This window comes from Lampris incognitus, chromosome 13 (genome assembly GCF_029633865.1).
Source record: "Lampris incognitus isolate fLamInc1 chromosome 13, fLamInc1.hap2, whole genome shotgun sequence".
Classification (NCBI taxonomy): domain Eukaryota; kingdom Metazoa; phylum Chordata; class Actinopteri; order Lampriformes; family Lampridae; genus Lampris; species Lampris incognitus.
The window spans coordinates 26,263,729-26,285,455 of NC_079223.1; the positions used below are offsets into that span (position 1 = coordinate 26,263,729).

Genomic DNA, 21,727 nt, shown 5'->3' on the forward strand with positions numbered 1-21,727 from the left:
TTCCCAAAGTCTGTGTGGAGGTGCAGTTCATAACAACTTCCACATGAGAGCGCTATCTCACCTCCTTCAGCAGCGCGGCTGAAGTCTGAGACCCGGACGCTGCCTCCTCTCCTCCCATCTGAAACAAACAGAGCCACCGGTCAACACCTGGTCTAATCCTTCTATGTGAAAACAAACAAGTCGCTTTGGTCTGAACATGAGAAACAACAGAAGAGCACAATGGGTTTGTTCAACCTTATCTGTTAAAGGTTTGTGTCATCTGAAACTCTCAGTCCAACACAACACAATCCAAAAACAACTGATTCCAGTTTTTTTGGTGAAATCTGTTTTAAGATATTTAATCATTTTGTAATAGAAAAAAAATCCTGCACAGCAATAAATTGTGGAATATTTAGAGCGTCCTCTACTTGAACGGACTGACAATGCACAGTTTAATTTCCGGCTTCTTGCTTATTTCAGATATTTTCCAAACTTGGCGGTTCAGTAAATTTCCTTAACAGCTATAATGAACATTACTTATTTCTTAGATTAGCAGTTGAGGCCTGTAGTATTAATTGTGTTGTATGCTGGTTTAATAACTAATACTGCAGTGTAATTCTGTTTTCACCTCGTTGTTACTTGGTTAAGAAAGTAATTTACAAGTTATTATTACTGATATCTAATAAGACTGTGAAGTGCTGGGAACTTACTCTTATCAGACTACAAGACAAATGATTCAATCATGAAACTATAAAAGGACTTCCTTAAGAATAACGATTTTTCTCTAAAAAATTTCAGCCAACCTGTCTAATAAGTAAATTAACCTCATGACATCAGATGGAAGAGATGCCCTGCTTCAGAAACATGCACAAGCTTAAAGTTAAAGGAAGAACACCTTCCATGGTCTTGGTTGCCCACCAATCATATTTTTTGCAAAAATAATGATAACAGCATTTCGTTTTTTTTTCCTCCAAACTACTTCTTTTAACTTTTAGACCTTTTTCTGGTAATTTCCAAACCTTTTAAAACTGAAAATTGGGAAAAATAATTTTCCATAATTCCCAGACCTGTGCAAGACCCCTGTGATAAAACCAGTGGAACCACCTTCTGCAGCAGATGGGGGCTCTCTGGTGTCAGTCTGGATGTGTTTGTGGAAAAATGTTCAAATTTGCTGGAGGTCTGTGTCTGATTGGTACCTATCAAACCCAGCTCCATGGCCCGGTCGTAGTAATAGGAGAAGGCATAAAAGTCCATGTTTTTGGCCTCTGCTGCTTTCATCACCTTCCTGTACAGAACCTTCTGGACTTTGCTCAGGCACGACTCATAAATCGGCTCTCCTGAAACACAAACACATGAACTCTGCTCCTCCATCTTAAATGGCTCCTACATACGCTCTATTTGAAGAAAAAAAAATCAATTTATTGACTGGATTTTAAGATTCGAATCATTCTTCAATATCATGTGTGCTAATTGTGCTTGGCCAATATGACTGTCAATATCACTATATATCTAGACCACATCACCCTATTCTAGACTATATCACCCTATATCTAGACCATATCGCCTTGTACCTAGACCATATCATCCTATACCCAGACCATATTATCCTATATCTAGAACATATCACCCTATTCCTAGACTATATCACCCTATACCTAGACCATATCACCCTATACCTAGACCATATCAAACTATACGTAGACCACATCACCCTATACCCTCTATACCTAGACCATACCAACCTATACTTAGACCAGTCGCCAACCCTGCTCCTGGAGAGCTACCTTCCTGCCAGTTTTCACTCCAACCCTAATTTAACACACATGATTCAATTAATCAAGTTCTTGTTAGGTAGGTAATCGGTAGAATCAGGTGTGTTAAATTAGGGTTGGAGTGAAAACCAGCAGGACGGTAGCTCTCCAGGAGCAGGGTTGGCGACCACTGACTTAGACCACATCACCCTAAATAATATCATCCTATATCTAGACCATATCACCTATATCTAGACCATATTACCATATACCTAGACCACACCACCCTATACCTAGACCACACCACCCTATATCTAGACCATATGAGCCTATATCTAGACAATATCGGCCTATATCTAGACCACATCATCCTTTATCTAGACCATATCACCCTATACCTAGACCATATCACCCTATATCTAGACATATCACCCTATACCTAGACCATATCACCCTATACCGAGACCACGCCACCCTATATCTAGACCATATCAGCCTATATCTACACCACATCACCCTATCTCTAGACCATATCACCCTATACATAGACCATATCACCCTATACCTAGACCATTTCAGCCTATATCTTGATCATATCACCCCATATCTAGACATATCACCCTATACCGAGTCCATATTACCCTATATCTAGACTGGTATATCACTGGTAAAATTGTTGAAATCTTGATTGGTAGAGATATGCCTGTTGATCCATGCTGGTAAATGACTGTTTCAGTCTAACAATGTGCTTAGTAAAACGAAGTTTATCTTTGTCATCATAGTCAGAACTTTACCTGCTTTCTGTCCTTTTACATTATAGACAACCTCAGCATGTTCCCATGAACCGGAGTACTCAGGAGCAAGGCAGGGACTGATGAGCTCTGTGCTTCCCTCTACTGCTCAACACACACACGCGCACGCACAGACACGGGCCTGAAAACAGGTCGACTGACAACTAGAACAGTGAACTGATAGAGGAGGATTTTTTTAAAGAGAAAATGGTTTCCTTCCTCACAATGTTAAAACAGTTTTAAAATGATGAAAATATGACAAGATGTTATGAATCAAAACACTGATTAAATGAAGAGGGATGAATGCCTTAGAGAACAAACATGACACCAAATAAAGAGACTGATTCAAAAACAAGTGTAGAAAATACATATCAGAGAGAGAGAGATAGATGATAGCGAGAGCGAGAGCAAGAGAGAGAGAGAGAGAGAGAGAGATGAGTGTATGTGGACCACCGAGGTTCTTAAAGCTGGTCTGCTGTTAAATCACAGTGACAGCTGGACAGCAAGGAATTAATCTTGGTGTGTTATTAAAAGATTAGATAATGGCTTATTTATCAGGGAGGAAGGCTCTGGAAAAGGCAAAGATGAAAGCAAATTGAAAAGAGAGAGAGAAAGAGAGAGAGAGAGAGAGGGAGACACAGAGACAGAGAGAGAGTGGGGATTTAAAACACATACATGGCTGTCCCTCCACGCCTCCTAAGATGGCCAGCCTGGCAGACATGAGGCCGAGGCCCAGGTAACTACAGAGGAGAGAGAGAGAGACACCACCTTAAAATGAATGTTAAAAGACTTCAACATCTTTAACATGACATCTTTGTCTACACACCAAAGAACAAGTTTACTAAAATACAGCTGACTGTCATCTGATGGTGTTGAGAAAAACACAATCTTAAAGTTACACAACAGATTCTACTGCACAAGGCAAATGTATTTATATAGCACATTTCAGCATCAAGGCAATTCAAAGTGCTTTACATAAAACATAAAAGGCATTAAGAGAAGCAACATAAGCCAACAAAAGACATTTAAAAACAAATAAAACAAGAGTAAAAGTACAGTGTAAGATGAAAATCAAAAGCTTCAAGATTTATTTAATAAAAGGCAGCAGCAAAGAGGCAAAAGTCTTCAGCCTTGATTTAAAAATATAGAGTTGCAGCAGACCTGCAGTTTTCAGGGAGTTTGTTCCAAATATGTGGTGCATGAAAACTGAAAGCTGCCTCTCCCTGTTTAGTTTTGACTCTGGGACAGAAAGCAGACCTGTCCCGGATGATCTGAGCAGTCTGGAAGGTTCATAGTGTAGCAGTAGATCAGAAATGTATTTTGGCCCTAAACTATTCAGTGCTTTATAAACCAACAGCAGAGTTTTAAAATCAATTATTTGATGGACAGGAAGCCATCCTCAGCGACCTCAGGACTGGATTGATATGCTCCTATTTTTTGGTCTTAGTAAGGACTCGAGCAGCAGTGTTCTGAATCAGCTGCTGCTGTTTGATCAATTTTTTTAGAGACGTGTAAAGACACCGTTACAGTAGTCAAGTCGACTGAAGATAGATGCATGGACAAGTTTTTACAAATCCTGCTGAGACATAAATCCTTTAATTCTCGATATATTCTTCAGGTGATAGTTGGCGGACTTTACAATTGTCTTAATGTGGCTATCTAAATTCAGGTCTGAGTCCATGACTACACCAAGATTTATGGTTTGGTGCGTGATTTTTAACATTACCGATTGTAGCTGAGCGCTGACTTTTAGTCATTCTTTCTTCGCTCCAAGGATGATTACTTCAGTGTTATCTTTGTTTAATTGAAGAAAATTCTGAAACATCAAATTATTGATTTGTTCAATGCACTTACTCAGTGCTTGTATGGGATTATAGTCCCCTGGTGATATGGTTATGTAAATCTGCATGTCGTCTGCATAATTATGTTAACATACACTACCGTTCAAAAGTTTGGGATCACCCAAACAATTTCGTGTTTTCCATGAAAAGTCACACTTATTCACCACCATATGTTGTGAAATGAATAGAAAATAGAGTCAAGACATTGACAAGGTTAGAAATAATGATTTGTATTTGAAATAAGATTTTTTTTACATCAAACTTTGCTTTCGTCAAAGAATCCTCCATTTGCAGCAATTACAGCATTGCAGACCTTTGGCATTCTAGCTGTTAATTTGTTGAGGTAATCTGGAGAAATTGCACCCCACGCTTCCAGAAGCAGCTCCCACAAGTTGGATTGGTTGGATGGGCACTTCTTTGAGCAGATTGAGTTTCTGGAGCATCACATTTGTGGGGTCAATTAAACGCTCAAAATGGCCAGAAAAAGAGAACTTTCATCTGAAACTCGACAGTCTATTCTTGTTCTTAGAAATGAAGGCTATTCCATGCGAGAAATTGCTAAGAAATTGAAGATTTCCTACACCGCTGTGTACTACTCCCTTCAGAGGACAGCACAAACAGGCTCTAACAGGTACTATTTAATGAAGATGCCAGTTGGGGACCTGTGAGGCGTCTGTTTCTCAAACTAGAGACTCTAATGTACTTATCTTCTTGCTCAGTTGTGCAACGCGGCCTCCCACTTCTTTTTCTACTCTGGTTAGAGCCTGTTTGTGCTGTCCTCTGAAGGGAGTAGTACACACCGGTGTAGGAAATCTTCAATTTCTTAGCAATTTCTCGCATGGAATAGCCTTCATTTCTAAGAACAAGAATAGACTGTTGAGTTTCAGATGAAAGTTCTCTTTTTCTGGCCATTTTGAGCGTTTAATTGACCCCACAAATGTGATGCTCCAGAAACTCAATCTGCTCAAAGAAGTGCCCATCCAACCAATCCAACTTGTGGGAGCTGCTTCTGGAAGCGTGGGGTGCAATTTCTCCAGATTACCTCAACAAATTAACAGCTAGAATGCCAAAGGTCTGCAATGCTGTAATTGCTGCAAATGGAGGATTCTTTGACGAAAGCAAAGTTTGATGTAAAAAAAATCTTATTTCAAATACAAATCATTATTTCTAACCTTGTCAATGTCTTGACTCTATTTTCTATTCATTTCACAACATATGGTGGTGAATAAGTGTGACTTTTCATGGAAAACACAAAATTGTTTGGGTGATCCCAAACTTTTGAACGGTAGTGTATTTGCACACAGAAAGTAATCTATACGCACACATATACAGTATATAAGTGACACAATGTAGATATTGTGATTTATATGTTGTGTATGTAGAGCTACCCTTTGTGAGTTGTACCTGCATGTGTAGAGAGAGACTTTACAACTACACACTAAAACACACACATGCATGCAGTGAGTGGTGGCTGAAGAAATGTTACTTCTGCATTCTCCCATCCTACTGCCCTTCCTCCAGAGGCAAGCAGGAGCAGTGGGCAGCCCTTTCCTTCAGTGCCCGGGGACCAATTCCAGGTGGACATCCATGGCATGGTCAGAGACAGGACAGGAGAGTGTTTTGCATGTTTTTATTGGGGTTCTTTTGATTTTGGAGGAAACCCATGGGAGCATGGGCAGAACATGCGAACTCCACACAGAAAGTTCCCTCGTCAAGAGATAAGCCACCTGATACCTGAGCATGGGGAGAACATGCAAACTCCCCCAGTGCCAACCCCATCCCAGGAGGGAATTGAACCCTGGACCTTCTTGATGTGAGGCAGCAGTGCAAAGCACCATGCCACCAAGCCGCAAGTGTGTGGGTGTGTGTGTGTGTGTGTGTGGGGGGGGGGGGGTACAGTGTGTGTGTGTTGTACCTGTGTGCGTAGAGTGTGTGTGTGCTGTTGAACATCTTGAAGGAGTTGATGTAGTCGATGGGTGAGGTCTGAATGGTTTTCTAAACAGAAAAAAAAAGAGAACAAATGTTTCATTCTTTTACCAACATTTACATGTAACCTGATTGGAAGTGATGATCCTAAGCGCCCCCCCCCCCCTTTTTTTTTTTACTGATGCTCCAATCACATATGAGCAACCGCTCATTTGACAACTGATGGACTTTTCCATTTTCTGAGTGGAATGACTTGACCTCCATTCTCTTTTTAGTGATTCTTTCATTTGTTCTCACATCCTGTATGTTTCCTTCAACGTCATACTGAAAGCTTTGCTGTCGGCTTCATGAAAAAAAGTTTCCTGACCTCCACTAACTATACGTTATAACTTGTGGTAACCGGATAATTAGTGTGAGCATCGCCTCAGTGGAGAAGAGTAAAAAGACAGAGACTGGGACAGTATCTACTGGTGAACGGACGATAGGGTGGCTCAGTTCAGATGATGATCTAAATCAGACTGACTAAAAGAAAAACAAAAAGCTTTGATTGCTATCGTTAAGACTTTGATGTTCTCTGTTCAAATATATTATCATCGAAATGCCTCCACTCCCTGGTCTGCTTGGTTCTCCTCATATACAGAGACTCTTAGACATGGCCTAAGAGTCTTTGCAAGGTCTTCTCAGACATGTTAACCGGCTAGGCTGTAATCATCCGGTAAACAGCAGGCGTCTGTCTGTGTGTGAACTGCTTCTCGTTTCAGTAAAAAACTCAGATGAACAGAAGAAATCATGGAGGTTTTGATAACTGAAGGTCTACCTTAGTCATCTGTAGAAACACAGTACACCCTGTTCTTCTTCTTCCTCACGCACTTCATCTTTTGTCATTATAATGTATTGATAAAGTAATGGTTTAATGCACCGCATTTACACATGTACTAACTTTAAAAACAGGCCAAACAGGTTGCAGTGACTCATGTAGGACACAGTAGAATTGGACTTTAAGCCGTGTCTTTTTACAGGAGCATTACAGCAAGTCAGATTTCTATTTTGTGCAAAGTCCCATGGCAATTAATAACATTTAATATTTCTCCATGGACAGCTGTAATTAAACCGAAATATAAAACCACATTTCCCAAGCAAACACAGGCAAAAATATATGCAACCAGCTCTACCACCAAAATGTTGATAAATTTCACTTTACCATCTATTCTATTCTATTCTATTCTAGACTTCAGATGAAACAGTGGAAGTGACTGGTGGAGGAGGTGTGTTCCTGTCTTGGAATACATTTCTCTAATAGTCTCTCTCCTCGACGCCTTCTGGACTGAAAATGATCTGCTTTAGACAAGACAGAGGGAAAAAAACAGCAGATCTTCTCACAATCTTCAAAACCAATTTCCCTCCTGAGGTGTGAAGCGCTGGCCAGGGATCAGTGTTTAAACTCTCTGAAGAGTGGTGTAAAGATTCGTTAAACTGCTCGTCAAGCCTTCATGTAGTAAGCCTGACCTAGTTAACATACAAGCCCCCCCCCTCCCATCATTCCTCTCTAGCTCTCTCTCTCGTTTATTTACCAAGATATCTGGGATTAGCAGGGCATTTGCAGATTAAGCCTGTAAGATTGGAGACCATCCTGGGAGTTGGTGTCTATTAAGAGGAGAGAGCTGAAGAGAGCAGGAGATAAGGGCAAGTGAGCTTGATGTAAACTAAAGACCGATAATTTTCTCTCTCTACAACACTGTTTCCATGTCATCTCTCGCTCTTTCTCCCTCTCTCTCACCTCATCCTGAGGAGAGAAGGTGATCTGGGTGGAGCCACCTCCCAAATCCAAAATACCCACAGTGGGCGAGTCAGCACTATGAAGAGCACCTAGAGAGAGAGAGAGAGCGAGAGAGAGCGTGAGCGAGAGAGAGAGAGAGAGAGAGAGAAACCAGTGTCAGGCTCTGGGACAGTAACTACAGTAATCCAATAACAGGTAATCACTATTTCATGTCCCGATTAATCTGTTTTTTTCCCTGGTATTCTGTTTATGTCCCTCCACATCTCTCTCTCTCTCACACACACACACACACAAAGCAGAATCAAATCTGTTTTCAACATTTGACTCTGGATGGAAAGTCAATACAGAAAAAACAGCCATACCAGGCCAATCTAACGGGTAGAGACAGAGGAGATACCATGTTTGACAGAGCATGAGGGGGAGGCATTTGTGTGTGATTGTACATGCAAATGAGCCTGTTTGTGTGTGTGTGTGTGTGTGTGTGTGTGTGTGTGTGTGTGTGTGTTTAGACCATGACTTGTGGTTACTAGTTTTGCTATGGCGAGGGTTTAAGGACAGAATGTTGTGTTGCTGTAAAGCCCCTTGAGGCACATTTGTAATTTGTGATATTGGGCCATACAAATAAAATTGACTTGACTTGACCTGACTATGGCTGTAGTTTCCATGTATCACTGAGTCATGTCTACGGGCTGCTGTCTCGTCAGTCCTGATGTTAGTAATGTATTTATAAAATGACATAGAGTCATATTGGTGCTTAGTAAGTGATATAGAGAGGTTAGGATTGATAAAGTGATATAGGATGATGTTATAATTTATTAAATGATATAGGATAATGCTAACTGTGAATGTAAAAAATGATAAAGGATCTCACCAATCAAGGAATTGACGGTGATCCAAGCAGAAATCCCTGCGTTGAGAAGACATTTTGAAAATACAGTTATGAAAATACTTCAAATATGTCTATTACACACAGCAAAATAAATCTGGAATGTTATGAAGGCTCATACAATACCAGTATTCTGTCATATTAAAGCCTAACAATGTGCTTATTCAGGTCAACGCAAAGACAACATTAGTATCTGTGGCTAAATTATTTTTTTTTCTCACTCAGTCCGATATCTTTGCAGCATGCATTAGTGCCTTTTACCAGTGTGTATTAGTCCTAACCTTTGACCTCCTACACATATAGGAGTGGATGATTTAGGAGCTTGACACAAACTATATCATTGGAGCTTTGCCATAAAACTCTTATGGCAAGAAGCTAAGAAGCCATTTACAAACAAACAAACAAGTAGAGAGCTTCTTTAGGTTTTAGTGTAGGACGCTACCACCTCTTTCTCCAGCACCAAACACCACTTAGAGTTCTGCATTAACAATAAGTCGCTTTCAATCAGAGAGGCGGGCGGAGGGTAATCTCACCCAGGGATAAACTATCTGCCACTCATAACAAGGTTGCAGAATCCCTTCAGAGTTTAGCATTCACTCAGGAACCGCGGACAAGGAACATGTCCATTAGTCACTTAGTACAGTTAGAAGAGGCAAATTTAGCAGAAGACATTTACTGGGAACTGGATTCTACTCTAACAAGCTGATCCACTCAAGGAAAGAAGACAAGCTTTTTGAGCCTCAGAAACCAATGGCAGATAATCGCTTTCTGCCCAAGATTAAGCAGAACATTATCCTACATGACCATAATTGCTTGTATGAACTACTTTAAAACGATTGGATTATATCTGCTGGTTTGCTTTGTCCCTGAACTGAACGTGCACTTAAAATACAAAATCTACATCTGATATATGTCCAACAATAGTATTAGTGCATTAAGGTCTATTGTGATGGCAGAGAGGCAAGGTCAACACAGTGTCAATGCAGACACAGGGAGGAGGACATAATGGACCTTAATGGTCTGGTTTCATTTAAAAAACAAGGAGACCACTGGCGGCTGAAAGACTCAAACAGACCTTAATGTTTCTAGAGGGAGAAACACTTCTATAGTGTTTCATAAAGCTATAGTCCTGAATATCATAGTTTTAGTTTAACACTGTCTCCCATGTAGACATCGGTAAGGTGAGTATTGTTTCAGAGGCATTCAAAATAAATCAGATTTGTGTAACAGCAAAGGAAAATTTACCCAAAGGTTTTGTACTTATGTTATCAGTACTGGTGGGTAATATAGTGGATTGAAGTAATAAAGTCCTCACTGTGTACTATATTGATGGAGAAATCAGTGTTGTCCTGCTCACAGAGTCTTTCTCACAGTGCCTACACATACCAGAATGCATTGCTGCATAAAATTCTCTGTGCCAATTTTGTGGGATGTAATTTCCACCACTGGAAATGTAGCTTAGCTGAAAGAACAAGGATATTTTTTTAAAATGGCATCTTTACAGTAGATTAGGGCAGAGATTAGAAGCCCAAACTAAACTAGACTGTAGTTTGTGAACTGACGTCACCATACAAAAAAAACAAAAACAAAAACAACTCTTTTGCTTCTGGCCTAGAGATACAGAAACAATTGGGAAAAAAGTAGGTGTTTTTCATATGCTATCCCTGTTGTAGATAAACAGACTAAGGTTGAAAATTTGGCAATTTTCACTTCAAAGAACAGTATCTAAGAGGTTGATGGAAGTACCACTAGCATTCCAGCAGGCTTTACGAAGAAGTTCTTTGAACCTTTTGGGACTTCCAGTAGAGTTCTGAAACTTCAGAGAATGTAAGATGGACTAAAGAGATGAAATCTGCTCCATACTGTTCTATTATTTCAGCAGTCATTCATTCTGCAAGAACAATGGTAGGAGGTTGTATTCGACATTTATACAGGTAGATGTCAGTGATTTGTGGCCATATTGTTAAGAAATCTTCACCCCCATTAAAACACCATGAGAACAGAAGGAGCTATGGATACAAGTAATCTGTCAAGATTACACCTTTTAATGAGCCGTTTTTTCATATTTACATGCTCATTTACTTTTCCATCATTTCACAAGGGAAGAATTTTACTGAGCAAGCATCTTCATCTTCATACTGTTCAACAAATTCATACCTGGACTGGACTAGTACAACTACGGTCTTCTACTGTGGGTCACTGGGAACTGACCAATACAACAACAATCTACTACTATAGGATACTGGTCAGCGCTGAGGGGAATTTAATCTCCATACTTCGAGAGAACACCGTCAGCACCTTAAGACCCCTCCAAGTGTTCCTGATGTCAGATCCTTGTGTCCTCATCTCCCTCTGCTCGCTGTTTCATCTCTCAATGGCTAGAAGACCACAAAAAGATATACTGTACCTTCATCTGCACCATCCATGATGGACACACCATCAACTCTTGACAGGAAGGGAGACTCCGAAAACACTGCTCTCACCTGGAGAAAACAGAACAGTACATCTCAGAAACACAGCAAAAATAAACCTGAAAGAGAGACAAGCAGATAGACACAGACAGGATAGATGGATGGATGGATGGATGGATGATGGCTGAAACCTTTTTAACAAACCCTGTCTGACAATTTCTCTTCCTCACCCGGAATCAAACTCAATAAATGTCAGTTTGTTTTATTGTCAGCAGATGTGTGACCTGTCAAGAGTGTCTCACAGCCCAGATCAACCAATCAGAAATCAGTGTCAACAGCGTCTACAGAGTTGGTGTGCCTATACAGAGATAGGGGCGGAGCATACGGAGCAGGTAATCAAACACACAAACAACAGGTCTCTTATGTAATCAACTGATATCAAGACTATATTTCAGCTGCTGTCATGACAGTATCAGCAGCTAACAGTTGCCCCAGCATGCAATCCTGCTACATTATGCAATTGAATTTTTTTAGCTAATATCCTAGCAGCTAGCTAATGCTCCAACATCCCCAATGATGATTTTGGGAGGAAAAAGTCGATTAAATCTTTTAAGTAATCAGGAATAACAGGACTAGTCCAGTCAGCCAAAATGGGAATTAATCTGAGGCTTTCATCTTATTATACTACTCTTCCTGATTTGGCTTACGACAGGGAGGGGGGGGGGCATTTCCAAATACTGGCAAATAAAATGTAATTCACCTCATGTGGCGAACACTACTCCTTCAAACATTCATCTTCTATCCAAATCTCTAGGACAGACTAAATAATACCTAAACAGCAAAAAGATGTAATATCAATTGGATAATATTCTATTAATGTCTATTAAAGTTATGTGAGACTGGACTGGAATTCTATCTGCTGGCTATTGATAAATATTGATGAGTGTTCAAAAATCAATCATTTTTTAATGTTGTTTCCTTCAAGGCTGAACATAAAAGGCTGAGGTGCCATGGAAGAGGCCCCATTTTTACTTATATTTAGTACAGATTGTATCAGGGATGGTTGATCCACATTGCATCAATACACACTATTAAAGATATTATGTCTCCAGGTCCGGGTAGCGTAGCAGTCTATTCTGTTGCCTACCAACACAGGGGTCGCCTGTTCGAATCCCTGTGTTACCTCCGGCTTGGTCGGGCGTCCCTACAGACACAATTGGCCATGTCTGTGGGTGGGAAGCCGGATGTGGGTATGTGTCCTGGTTGCTGCACTAGCACCACCTCCTCTGGTCAGCTGAGGCGACTGTGGGGAGGGGGAACTGGGGGGAATAGTGCGATCCTCCCACGCGCTACGTCCCCCTGGCGAAACTCCTCACTGTCAGGTGAAAAGAAGTGGCTGGAAACTCCACATGTATCGGAGGAGGCATGTGGTAGTCTGCAGCCCTCCCTGAATCGGCAGAGGGGGTGGAGCAGCAGCCGGGATGGCTCGGAAAATAGGGTAATTGGCCAAGTACAATTGAGAAGAAAAAGGTGGAAAGATCAAAAGAAGAAAAAGAAAAAAAAAGATGTCTCCAGGACAGAGAAATTTAATTGCAAGCCCTGAGCATGATATGAATATTCTTGAACATAGTGTAAAGTAGTAGTTTAATGTTTAGTCTACTGTTTAATGTGTCCCATCTACAGTTAAACCATCTGGAGGGAATCGAGAAATAGTTTAGAGCAGCAGTTGTATTTACTCTTTGGCAGCTTTAAGCCACAAACCTCCTCAGGCTGTTTTAGCAATCACATTATAGTTTGATCACAAATTGTCTCACGTGCATTCACACACCTGCCTTGCTTTTTATCGGCTTCACGGACAGATCGTTGTTCAATTGTTGAAACACCTTAATAACCAGGTGTCTGTACAGGTGTACAGGGGGAACATACCATATACACCAAACCACTGTGGCTCTGTGCCATATCTTTCCCTTTAACCCCCCCCCCTCCCGTTGTTTAAGAGTGCCCGCCATTGAATAAAAGCTACAAGGGTTCAGGGGAAAACTACTTAACTACAAAATGGGACACCGCTCATTTACGTTATTATTAGCCAAGTAACAAGCAAAATGTTGCAAGAAGAACATGTGATCACCAGCGTTATCCACTTATAACCGAACCATTGTAGCTGGATATCATCGGTAACCAGTTTCTATTAACATAAAATGTCTGCTGTACCACTGATAGCCTCCTTTACACAGACAGTTTGACAGTATGCAATTCTGATTTAATCAACTTGATAATTTTATTGGGTAAATATCATATTCAAATTTGCAAATGGAAAGGGATCAAACATAATTTTACTCGTTTTTTTTTTAAAATAACTATCTTTTTTAAATGAATATGGAGCTGCCAGGGAAGAGGAAAAGAGGAAGGTCAAAGACGAGGTATATGGATGTGGCGAGGGAGGACACGCAGGTGGCTAGTGTGACAGAGGAAGATGCAGAGGGCAGGAAGAGATGGAAACAGATGATCCGCTGCGGCGACCCCTAACGGGAGCAGCCAAAAGTAGTAGTAGTATCTTTTTTAAATCCATGAAAATTGTTAAGAACATGAACAAAAAGAACAAGAAAATATATGAATGTACAGTGGCTTGCAAAAGTATTCATACCCCTTGAACTTTTCCGCATTTTGTCATGTTACGACCACAAACATAAATATATTTTAATGGAATTTTATGTGAAAGACCAACACAAAGTGGCACACAATTGTGAAGTACAAAGAAAATTACACATGATTTAAAAAAAATTTTACAAATAAAAAACTGAAAAGTGCAGTGCGCAAAAGTATTCAGCCCCCTTTTCTCTGAGTGCAACCAATTGCCTTCAGAAGTTGCCTGATGATTGCTGAATGATCGAATGTTGACCTAATGATTAAATAGAGTCAACCTGTGTGTAATCTAATCTCAGTACAAATACAGCTGTTCTGTGACGGCCTCAGAGGTTTGTTAAGAGAATATTGGGGAGCAAACAGCATCATGAAGTCCAAGGAACACACCAGACAGGTCAGGGATAAAGTTTTGGAGAAGTTTAAAGCAGGGTTAGGCTATAAAAAGATTTCCCAAGCTTTGAACATCTCACGGAGCACTGTTCAATCCATCATCCGGAAATGGAAAGAGTATGGCACAACTGCAAACCTACCAAGACACGGCCGTCCACCTAAACTTACAGGCCGAACAATGAGAGCACTGATCAGAGATGCAGCCAAGAGGCCTGTGGTGACTCTGGACAAACTGCAGAGATCCACAGCTCAGGTGGGGGAATCTGTCCACAGGACAACTATTGGTCATGCACTGCACAAATCTGGCCTTTATGGAAGAGTGGCAAGAAGAAAGCCATTGTTAAAAGAAAACCGTAAGAAGTCCCATTTGCAGTTTGCCAGAAGCCATGTGGGGGACACAGCAAACATGTGGAAGAAGGTGCTCTGGTCAGATGAGACCAAAATTGAACTTTTTGGCCTAAATGCAAAACGCTATGTGTGGCGGAAAACTAACACTGCACATCACTCTGAACACACCACCCCCACTGTCAAACATGGTGGTGGCAGCATCATGCTCTGGGGGTGCTTCTCTTCAGCAGGGACAGGGAAGATGGTCAGAGGTGATGGGAAGATTGATGGAGCCAAATACAGGGCAATCTTGGAAGAAAACCTGTTGGAGTCTGCAAAAGACTTGAGACTGGGGCGGAGGTTCACCTTCCAGCAGGACAACGACCCTAAACATAAAGCCAGGGCTACAATGGACTGGTTTAAAACAAAACATATTCATGTGTTAGAATGGCCTAGTCAAAGTCCAGACCTAAATCCAATTGAGAATCTGTGGCAAGATCTGAAAACGGCCGTTCACAAACGCTCTCCATCTAATCTGACTGAGCTTGAGCTGTTTTGCAAAGAAGAATGGGCAAAAATTTCAGTCTCTAGATGTGCAAAGCTGGTAGAGACATATCCCAAAAGACTTGCAGCTGTAATTGCAGCAAAAGGCGGATCCACAAAGTATTGACTCAGGGGGCTGAATACTTTTGCACACCGCACTTTTCAGTTTTTTATTTGTAAAACATTTTTAAAATCATATATAATTTTCTTTGTACTTCACAATTGTGTGCCACTTTGTGTTGGTCTTTCACATAAAATTCCAATAAAATATATTTATGTTTGTGGTCGAAACGTGACAAAATGTGGAAAAGTTCAAGGGGTATGAATACTTTTGCAAGCCACTGTACTTCTCAATGTCTTTTATTCTAATTCATTTTCATGATGCTTTGATCTGATTTGATTCCATTTTTCTTGAATGATGTCTTTGGTTTCTTGACATATTTATTTTCTGTGACATGTCCTATACCTCATTTTTTATGTGTAGTGTTCACCATAGCGTCATTTGTTCCACGATTGGTCATGTGACTGTAATTGTTAAAAAAAAAAAATCCTATGGACATCCATTGGACATAGCAATTTTCGTAAGATGTTTGTCATGAAGAATCAATTAGATAATCTATGCGCATTCGACTAAGATATCCCAACTGAGTTTATATTTTATGCATAATTATTTACAAAGAAATAACTCACACATGTATGTCTTTACCGGCACTGTCAGTCATTTTCAACTTGCTTCAGCGGAAACACTTTATAATAACTACACACTATGAAGCATTAGTTAAGTATTAGTAACTACTGAATTCATCATTTGTAAAGCATTTGTAAAGCAAGACATGCACCAATGGTTAATGAGTGTGTTAATAGATGTTTTATAAATACTTATTAATACTGCAATTCATGATTAATTCATGCACAAATGTACATCTAAATAGTTTGTTAATCATGTACAAACACTTTCTAAAGGATCTTATGATCCTTTAGACTTTTGTGAGTCTCAAGGTACTGCTGGCCTTTCAGTCTCATTTGTAAATGCTTTGTAAGGCATAGATGGTCCTCATTTAGATGAGGTCATACAAAATACTTAACTAACAACTAGTAACTACCTGAATTAATCATGAATTGCAGTATTAATAAGTATTTATAAAACATCTATTAACACACTCACTAATCATTGGTGCATGTCTTGCTTTACAAATGACGAATTCAGTAGTTACTAATACTTAACTAATGCTTCATAGTGTGTAGTTATTATAGTGTTACCGCTTCAGCCACAGTTCAAAATGCATTCATTCAACCACTCATTATCAAATCTCTATCTGGAAATGCTCCGTCTGGAGGGCTAGATGAACACTACTCCTCCATCCCAAATAAAATACCCTACACTATGCAGGAGCGCATAAAACGGAGGGGGAGGGCCAGGTGCTAGGGTGAAGGGAAAGTACTGGGACAGGGTCTGTGAGTCTGAATCCAGCTCTTCATTGCACATTGTTACCTTCCTGTATGCTCTGTTCAACAAAATAGAGTGACGTGCTAACACTGCTAGAGATATGGGTTCAGTAGCAAGGCACTAAAACCGCAGGGGTGTGGTGTTATGTTCCTTGTGTGTGTAATTCAGTGGGATGAACAAAGCACTGCTAAAACTAGAACCCTTTGCACTCACACATACCATACACCTTAACAGCAGAGGAAACAGCTGAAAATCAATAAGGTAAAGTAAGCAGTTACCTTGTCCAAGAGGAGAAGAGCTTTCTCCCCGGACAGGAAACGCAGGCCGGCCGTGGCCTTCAGCACCAGAGGAGTGGTTCTCCACAGCTGGGAGGGGACACTGGCCTCCGCCACCTCCAGCAGTTCCAGAATCCCTGCTTTACACTTGGAGATAGGACAGGATGTACTGTCACCGTGCTAATGAGGGACCTGGACCACCGCCCAGTCTATGGCTAATCTCTGAAAGCAGACTTTATAATATGACAGGGATAGCAAATATGCAGGCCTAATGTATCTGCACAGGTCTAAACTGGGCACTGCCACTGCTAACCACTAGTGACTACTAGCATGACTACTACTACTATCTTTTATACAACTATTAAAGCAACTACCTAAATATACAAACACGTATACTGTAAAAATTATGATTAATATTACTGCTCCTAGCATCATTACTCTTACAAACAACTATGATACTCATACCACTTACAGTAAAAATAACAATAATAAAGTTGTTTTTTTATTCAAGATTGTGAAATGTTTCATCTCAGTGTGTGACAGGGTACCTCATCAGGGTGGTCAGCATATGCAGACAGACCAGGTTTTATGGCTTTGAAGGTTTCATGGACTAATTTAGGAGCCTCTGTAAGACAGAGATAACCCACATCAGTTTAACTTGAACCATTTCTCCACATTAATAACAATGCTATTTATGATTTGCTATTTAAAAGAACTGTTGTGGCAATGCTATATAATCTAATTTTTGCAAATTTTCATTTCTGCCCAAGTGACCCCTGACCTCTACCTACATTTGAGCTGTCATTAAGCTCTTAATGACGTCAACATCTGCATAACTAACAGGTGCTGCAGGGCGACCATTAGGGTTCAGTGCCACAGGCTAGCTCCGAGGCTAAGAATGAAGCCAAAACTGCACTTAGCTTGCCTGCTTTAGCTTAGCTTTGAAATGCGCTAACTAAGCCATTTGGCAAAGCTTTGCAAAAAACTTTGCCCTGGCACAAGCCTAATAAAAACCCCTTAAATGCAGTAATGAGTTTGTGTGTTTTAACCCCCCCCCCCTTTCCCCCATCATCAAAGCACACCACAGAAATTAAGCCCAAAAGCCTCACTTGTTTCACAGGGACTCAAATCCTGTAACTAAGGAAAGCAACACAGGACACCTTTTAAATGTCAAACTTGACAACTTAATCTATATGCATTCCTCATACAAATCTAATTTGTATGATAGGTTGCATTTAAAATACAAGTGTAAAATAGTTAAATATATCTTTTTATGCCTTTTCAAAACTTGTTTGGTGTTTCCCCTGGATTAACCACAGTAATATTCCTGCTATCCTGGAGTACGACTATCAAATATCATGACAATAAAATACAATGTGACAAGTAAATATCATAATACGACTAGTTAATATCAGTAGGCGTTGCTGATTAAAACAAAGTAAATAGTCAAAAGTCAGATTTCTCCATTTAAAAACACTGAAGCTGGACTGGCTGACTGGTTCTGTTGTTGCTCGTCTCGAAAAACTATACAGCCATCACAGTAAAGTTATTTCTACTGAAGGACTGTCTATCCACAACCTTTCTATTTGAATGATTTTGTCTTGTCTGGTTTGATTTGCTATTTTTATTTACATCTCTGAATGCCAGAGGTCAGCACTCAGGTAGAATTTACTAACAGCACCTTTAATGTTTTTTTAATCAGCAACTTAACAATGACTTTTAGCCCTGCAAACTGCACTAAAACAAGACCTGTGACCATATCAGACAAAGCTCTAGAATCCTGTTCTCCACTGTACCATTTTGCTCCACTTGAAACTTGAAGATGTGGATTCTTGTCCCAGTGCTCCCAGCATCGAACATGATGGTATACTGGAAATTTCCATCAACCACCTGGACAGAGGTTGGCCTATGGGGGCCATCAGACAGGTCTGTTCTGGGCTGATAATGAGGGGGGGGTCTGTACAGCTCTGGTTTCAAGCCGGTGTAGTGAGACCTGACAAACAACAAGTAGGCCAGGAGACAAACCACGAAGACAAAAGCAGAGGCCAGCTTTGGAGTTCTCATGGTGTCTCATGGTGCGTTTCCAAGGAGACCGAGGTTTTCACACATCCATTCTGATCTCCGCTGTCCTTCCTTAGGAAAAGACAGGAAAATACTCTCAAAAAAATACCATCAAAGCCAGGAGAGAAACCACTGCATACCATGTGTTTGTTGAACAGAGAATACCAGCAGGGTTAGAATTCACTCTGGGATGCAACCCTCTTTGTGTGTGCATTTCAAACACAGTGCTTTAGGGTTTCTTTTTGTAAATGCCATTATGAAGTAGTTTGCTCCTGAGGTTTGCATGTTAGCTGGTAAAAACCTCCAGTTAATCCACAACAGGAAATTCACTAGCCATTTCCACTATTTTACCAGTCAATGAGATCGCTTCAACAGAAGGCTTGGTTACTTTCTCATATGAATAGCAGTGCAGACTAGTTTGCAAATCTGATAAAGATTTTACTAGCGTTTGGCTGGTGATCAGTTCCTATCCTCAGTCAGACTAAAGCCGGGATCAGACTACACAGTATTTTTGTCTTTCATGATGGCCACCGTGTCAGATTAGGCAATCAAAGTGCCATAAATTATTGCCGCGTCTTGGCCAGCAGACTGACAACACTACAAGTATGACCCCAAACAATCACTGTATACTGCTATACTGCCTATCACAATCTTGCGCAAGTTCATAGGTCGTCGTGGAGGAGGGTCAAGAAATTGTCAGTCATGACTACATTAACTCTATGTGTGATGCTGGGGGTCTTGTGTTCAGAAAAGAAAGAAATAAACGACTGTGGACGCTGTTGCGGCTAGTGCTACTGGGGTATAGCTTAACCAGCAGCTCCCCGGGTTGCTGAAGTTCCTCCGCTGTTTCTTGCCAACATTTTGCCTATCTTTTTTTTTACTCTGTCATGGTCCTCCCCCGAGGAAACATCAAAAAGGCCTGAAGGGGTAATGTTGCCACTGCTCAACGAACCTTTCCTCAGTTTCGTTGTTCACTTGACAGCAGCAACAGCAGCATCGCTTTCTCTTTGCCATGCAGAGTGCACCAGAGAGCGCTCTGTCATCCTATTGGTCAACATTAAGGACCAAGTCGTAGGAGATGTTAGACTAGGCAGGAAAATACAAAAAATTCTGACATACTAGACTTTTCGTCGGGGTGTCATGGGGCGTCCCAGACGCCACATCACTGTTCTTCGATTTTGTCACACTACACGGGGAAAAGACACCTGTTTGTTGTTCCCAACGTTCATAATCAGGCCCGACAATGGAAATTTGTCGGTGACGACAAAATCGTGTCAAAATCTGGCTGAAATCGTGTAGTCTGATCCCGGCACAAGTTGTAATTTAGGAAATACTGTGCATGCAAAGAGTCTTGGACTTTAAACAGGCACTGTCCACATAGTTTTGCAAGTATGGACTCAGGAATTTCCCAATACTGAGGGGAGCCAACCACAGCACTCCCTGTTAAGGACTGGTTTGAGTCCACTGATTTTTGAGGACACTACGATTTATGACTTATTACATTTTGTATAACTCTGAAAATGGTAGAACACAAACGGATCACTTCTCTATGAAATATGTGGTTGGCTCCACCATCTCTGGCATCAGGTGGTTTTTACTAGGAGCCAAGCTGCAGCTCTAAAATCATTTGTCCATTTTACCTGTTTTTTACCCATGCACATTTATCACATTACTAATGATTAGTTATGATTATTAAGGGTACTTACTGGCTTTTTGCGGAACTGCACTTCCTATTCATCACATAATAGCAATATGCAACAAACTTGCCTGTTAATCAGACTAGTATTGTTTGGGTTATTGTTTTTTTTCTATAAGGACTTTTCATATTTACACGAGTATTTACTATTTCCACTGCAACATCTTACTATATTTAGTACTCTTGCCCTGCCACGGTGTATTGTCCTATTACAGTGCAAACAACCATCCCATCAACTAAGATTCGTTCATTCATTCTTTCCATCTGTCTACATACTTCTGTGAGTTCTACTCCGTGTCGGAAGACAGCAGTAGGTTTAACACACTCCTCCGTTAAAACTGAAATGGTTTTAGAAAAAACTACGGATGAAATGATGATACATACCAGTTTCAATGAACTAATGTTAATTATTCATTAAGTTTTCCCTTTTATTCCCCTATCTGTCCTCGTTCAGACAAGCGACTATCGCCGGTCGCCTTCTGTTGACGTCATGACGTTTACTGGTGACGTAAGGAAAAGACGCGTTCACCTTTTTTCTCTTCTCTGCTCTTAGAAACTGATTTCAAACCAGTTTCTTCATTCTGCATATTTCGAGCTTTTATTTTCATAGAAGGCTCAAACATCTCTAATAACCGTCTAATAATGATAAGGTGGCTGTAATAATGATTTATTATCGGTTTCAAAGTGTTGAAGAAAAACATTTTACAGGTATTTGACTTGTGGCTGGTCCTTTTTCCCCCCTGCTCAGTAGGAATCAATGGACTATTTCTGTTATGAGGAACTGATTAATTATCTCATTAATTATCTTATTATTATCCATTCAGTTACTCTAGAGAAGTAACATATATAACTCATTTTAAAATTAGACTTTCCTCAATTTAAAACATCTGTTGAGAGGAAAGAAAAACTGAATCACTTTATGATAGACAAACACAACAGTGTTTTCTAGTTTCCTCAGATTTACCAAATTGAAGTTCGCTATA

The 21,727-nt window shown here is 40.4% G+C and overlaps 1 protein-coding gene across 1 annotated transcript in view; it reads right to left on the reverse strand.

Moving 5' to 3' along the window:
* entpd6 (ectonucleoside triphosphate diphosphohydrolase 6) overlaps nucleotides 1-21,178 on the reverse strand; it is a 35,579-nt gene extending 14,401 nt beyond the window's left edge. Inside the window, exons 1-12 of the mRNA XM_056291524.1 lie at nucleotides 21,129-21,178; nucleotides 18,784-19,120; nucleotides 17,536-17,612; nucleotides 16,991-17,134; nucleotides 11,359-11,434; nucleotides 8,937-8,972; nucleotides 8,066-8,154; nucleotides 6,278-6,357; nucleotides 3,197-3,261; nucleotides 2,525-2,626; nucleotides 1,176-1,316; nucleotides 62-118 (exon numbers count right to left, since the gene is read on the reverse strand). Coding sequence (XP_056147499.1) covers nucleotides 62-118; nucleotides 1,176-1,316; nucleotides 2,525-2,626; nucleotides 3,197-3,261; nucleotides 6,278-6,357; nucleotides 8,066-8,154; nucleotides 8,937-8,972; nucleotides 11,359-11,434; nucleotides 16,991-17,134; nucleotides 17,536-17,612; nucleotides 18,784-19,051 — 1,135 coding nt within the window. The 5' untranslated portion in view covers nucleotides 19,052-19,120; nucleotides 21,129-21,178. The remainder of the gene's footprint in view (nucleotides 1-61; nucleotides 119-1,175; nucleotides 1,317-2,524; nucleotides 2,627-3,196; nucleotides 3,262-6,277; nucleotides 6,358-8,065; nucleotides 8,155-8,936; nucleotides 8,973-11,358; nucleotides 11,435-16,990; nucleotides 17,135-17,535; nucleotides 17,613-18,783; nucleotides 19,121-21,128) is intronic.
* Between the last annotated feature and the right edge of the window lie 549 nt (nucleotides 21,179-21,727).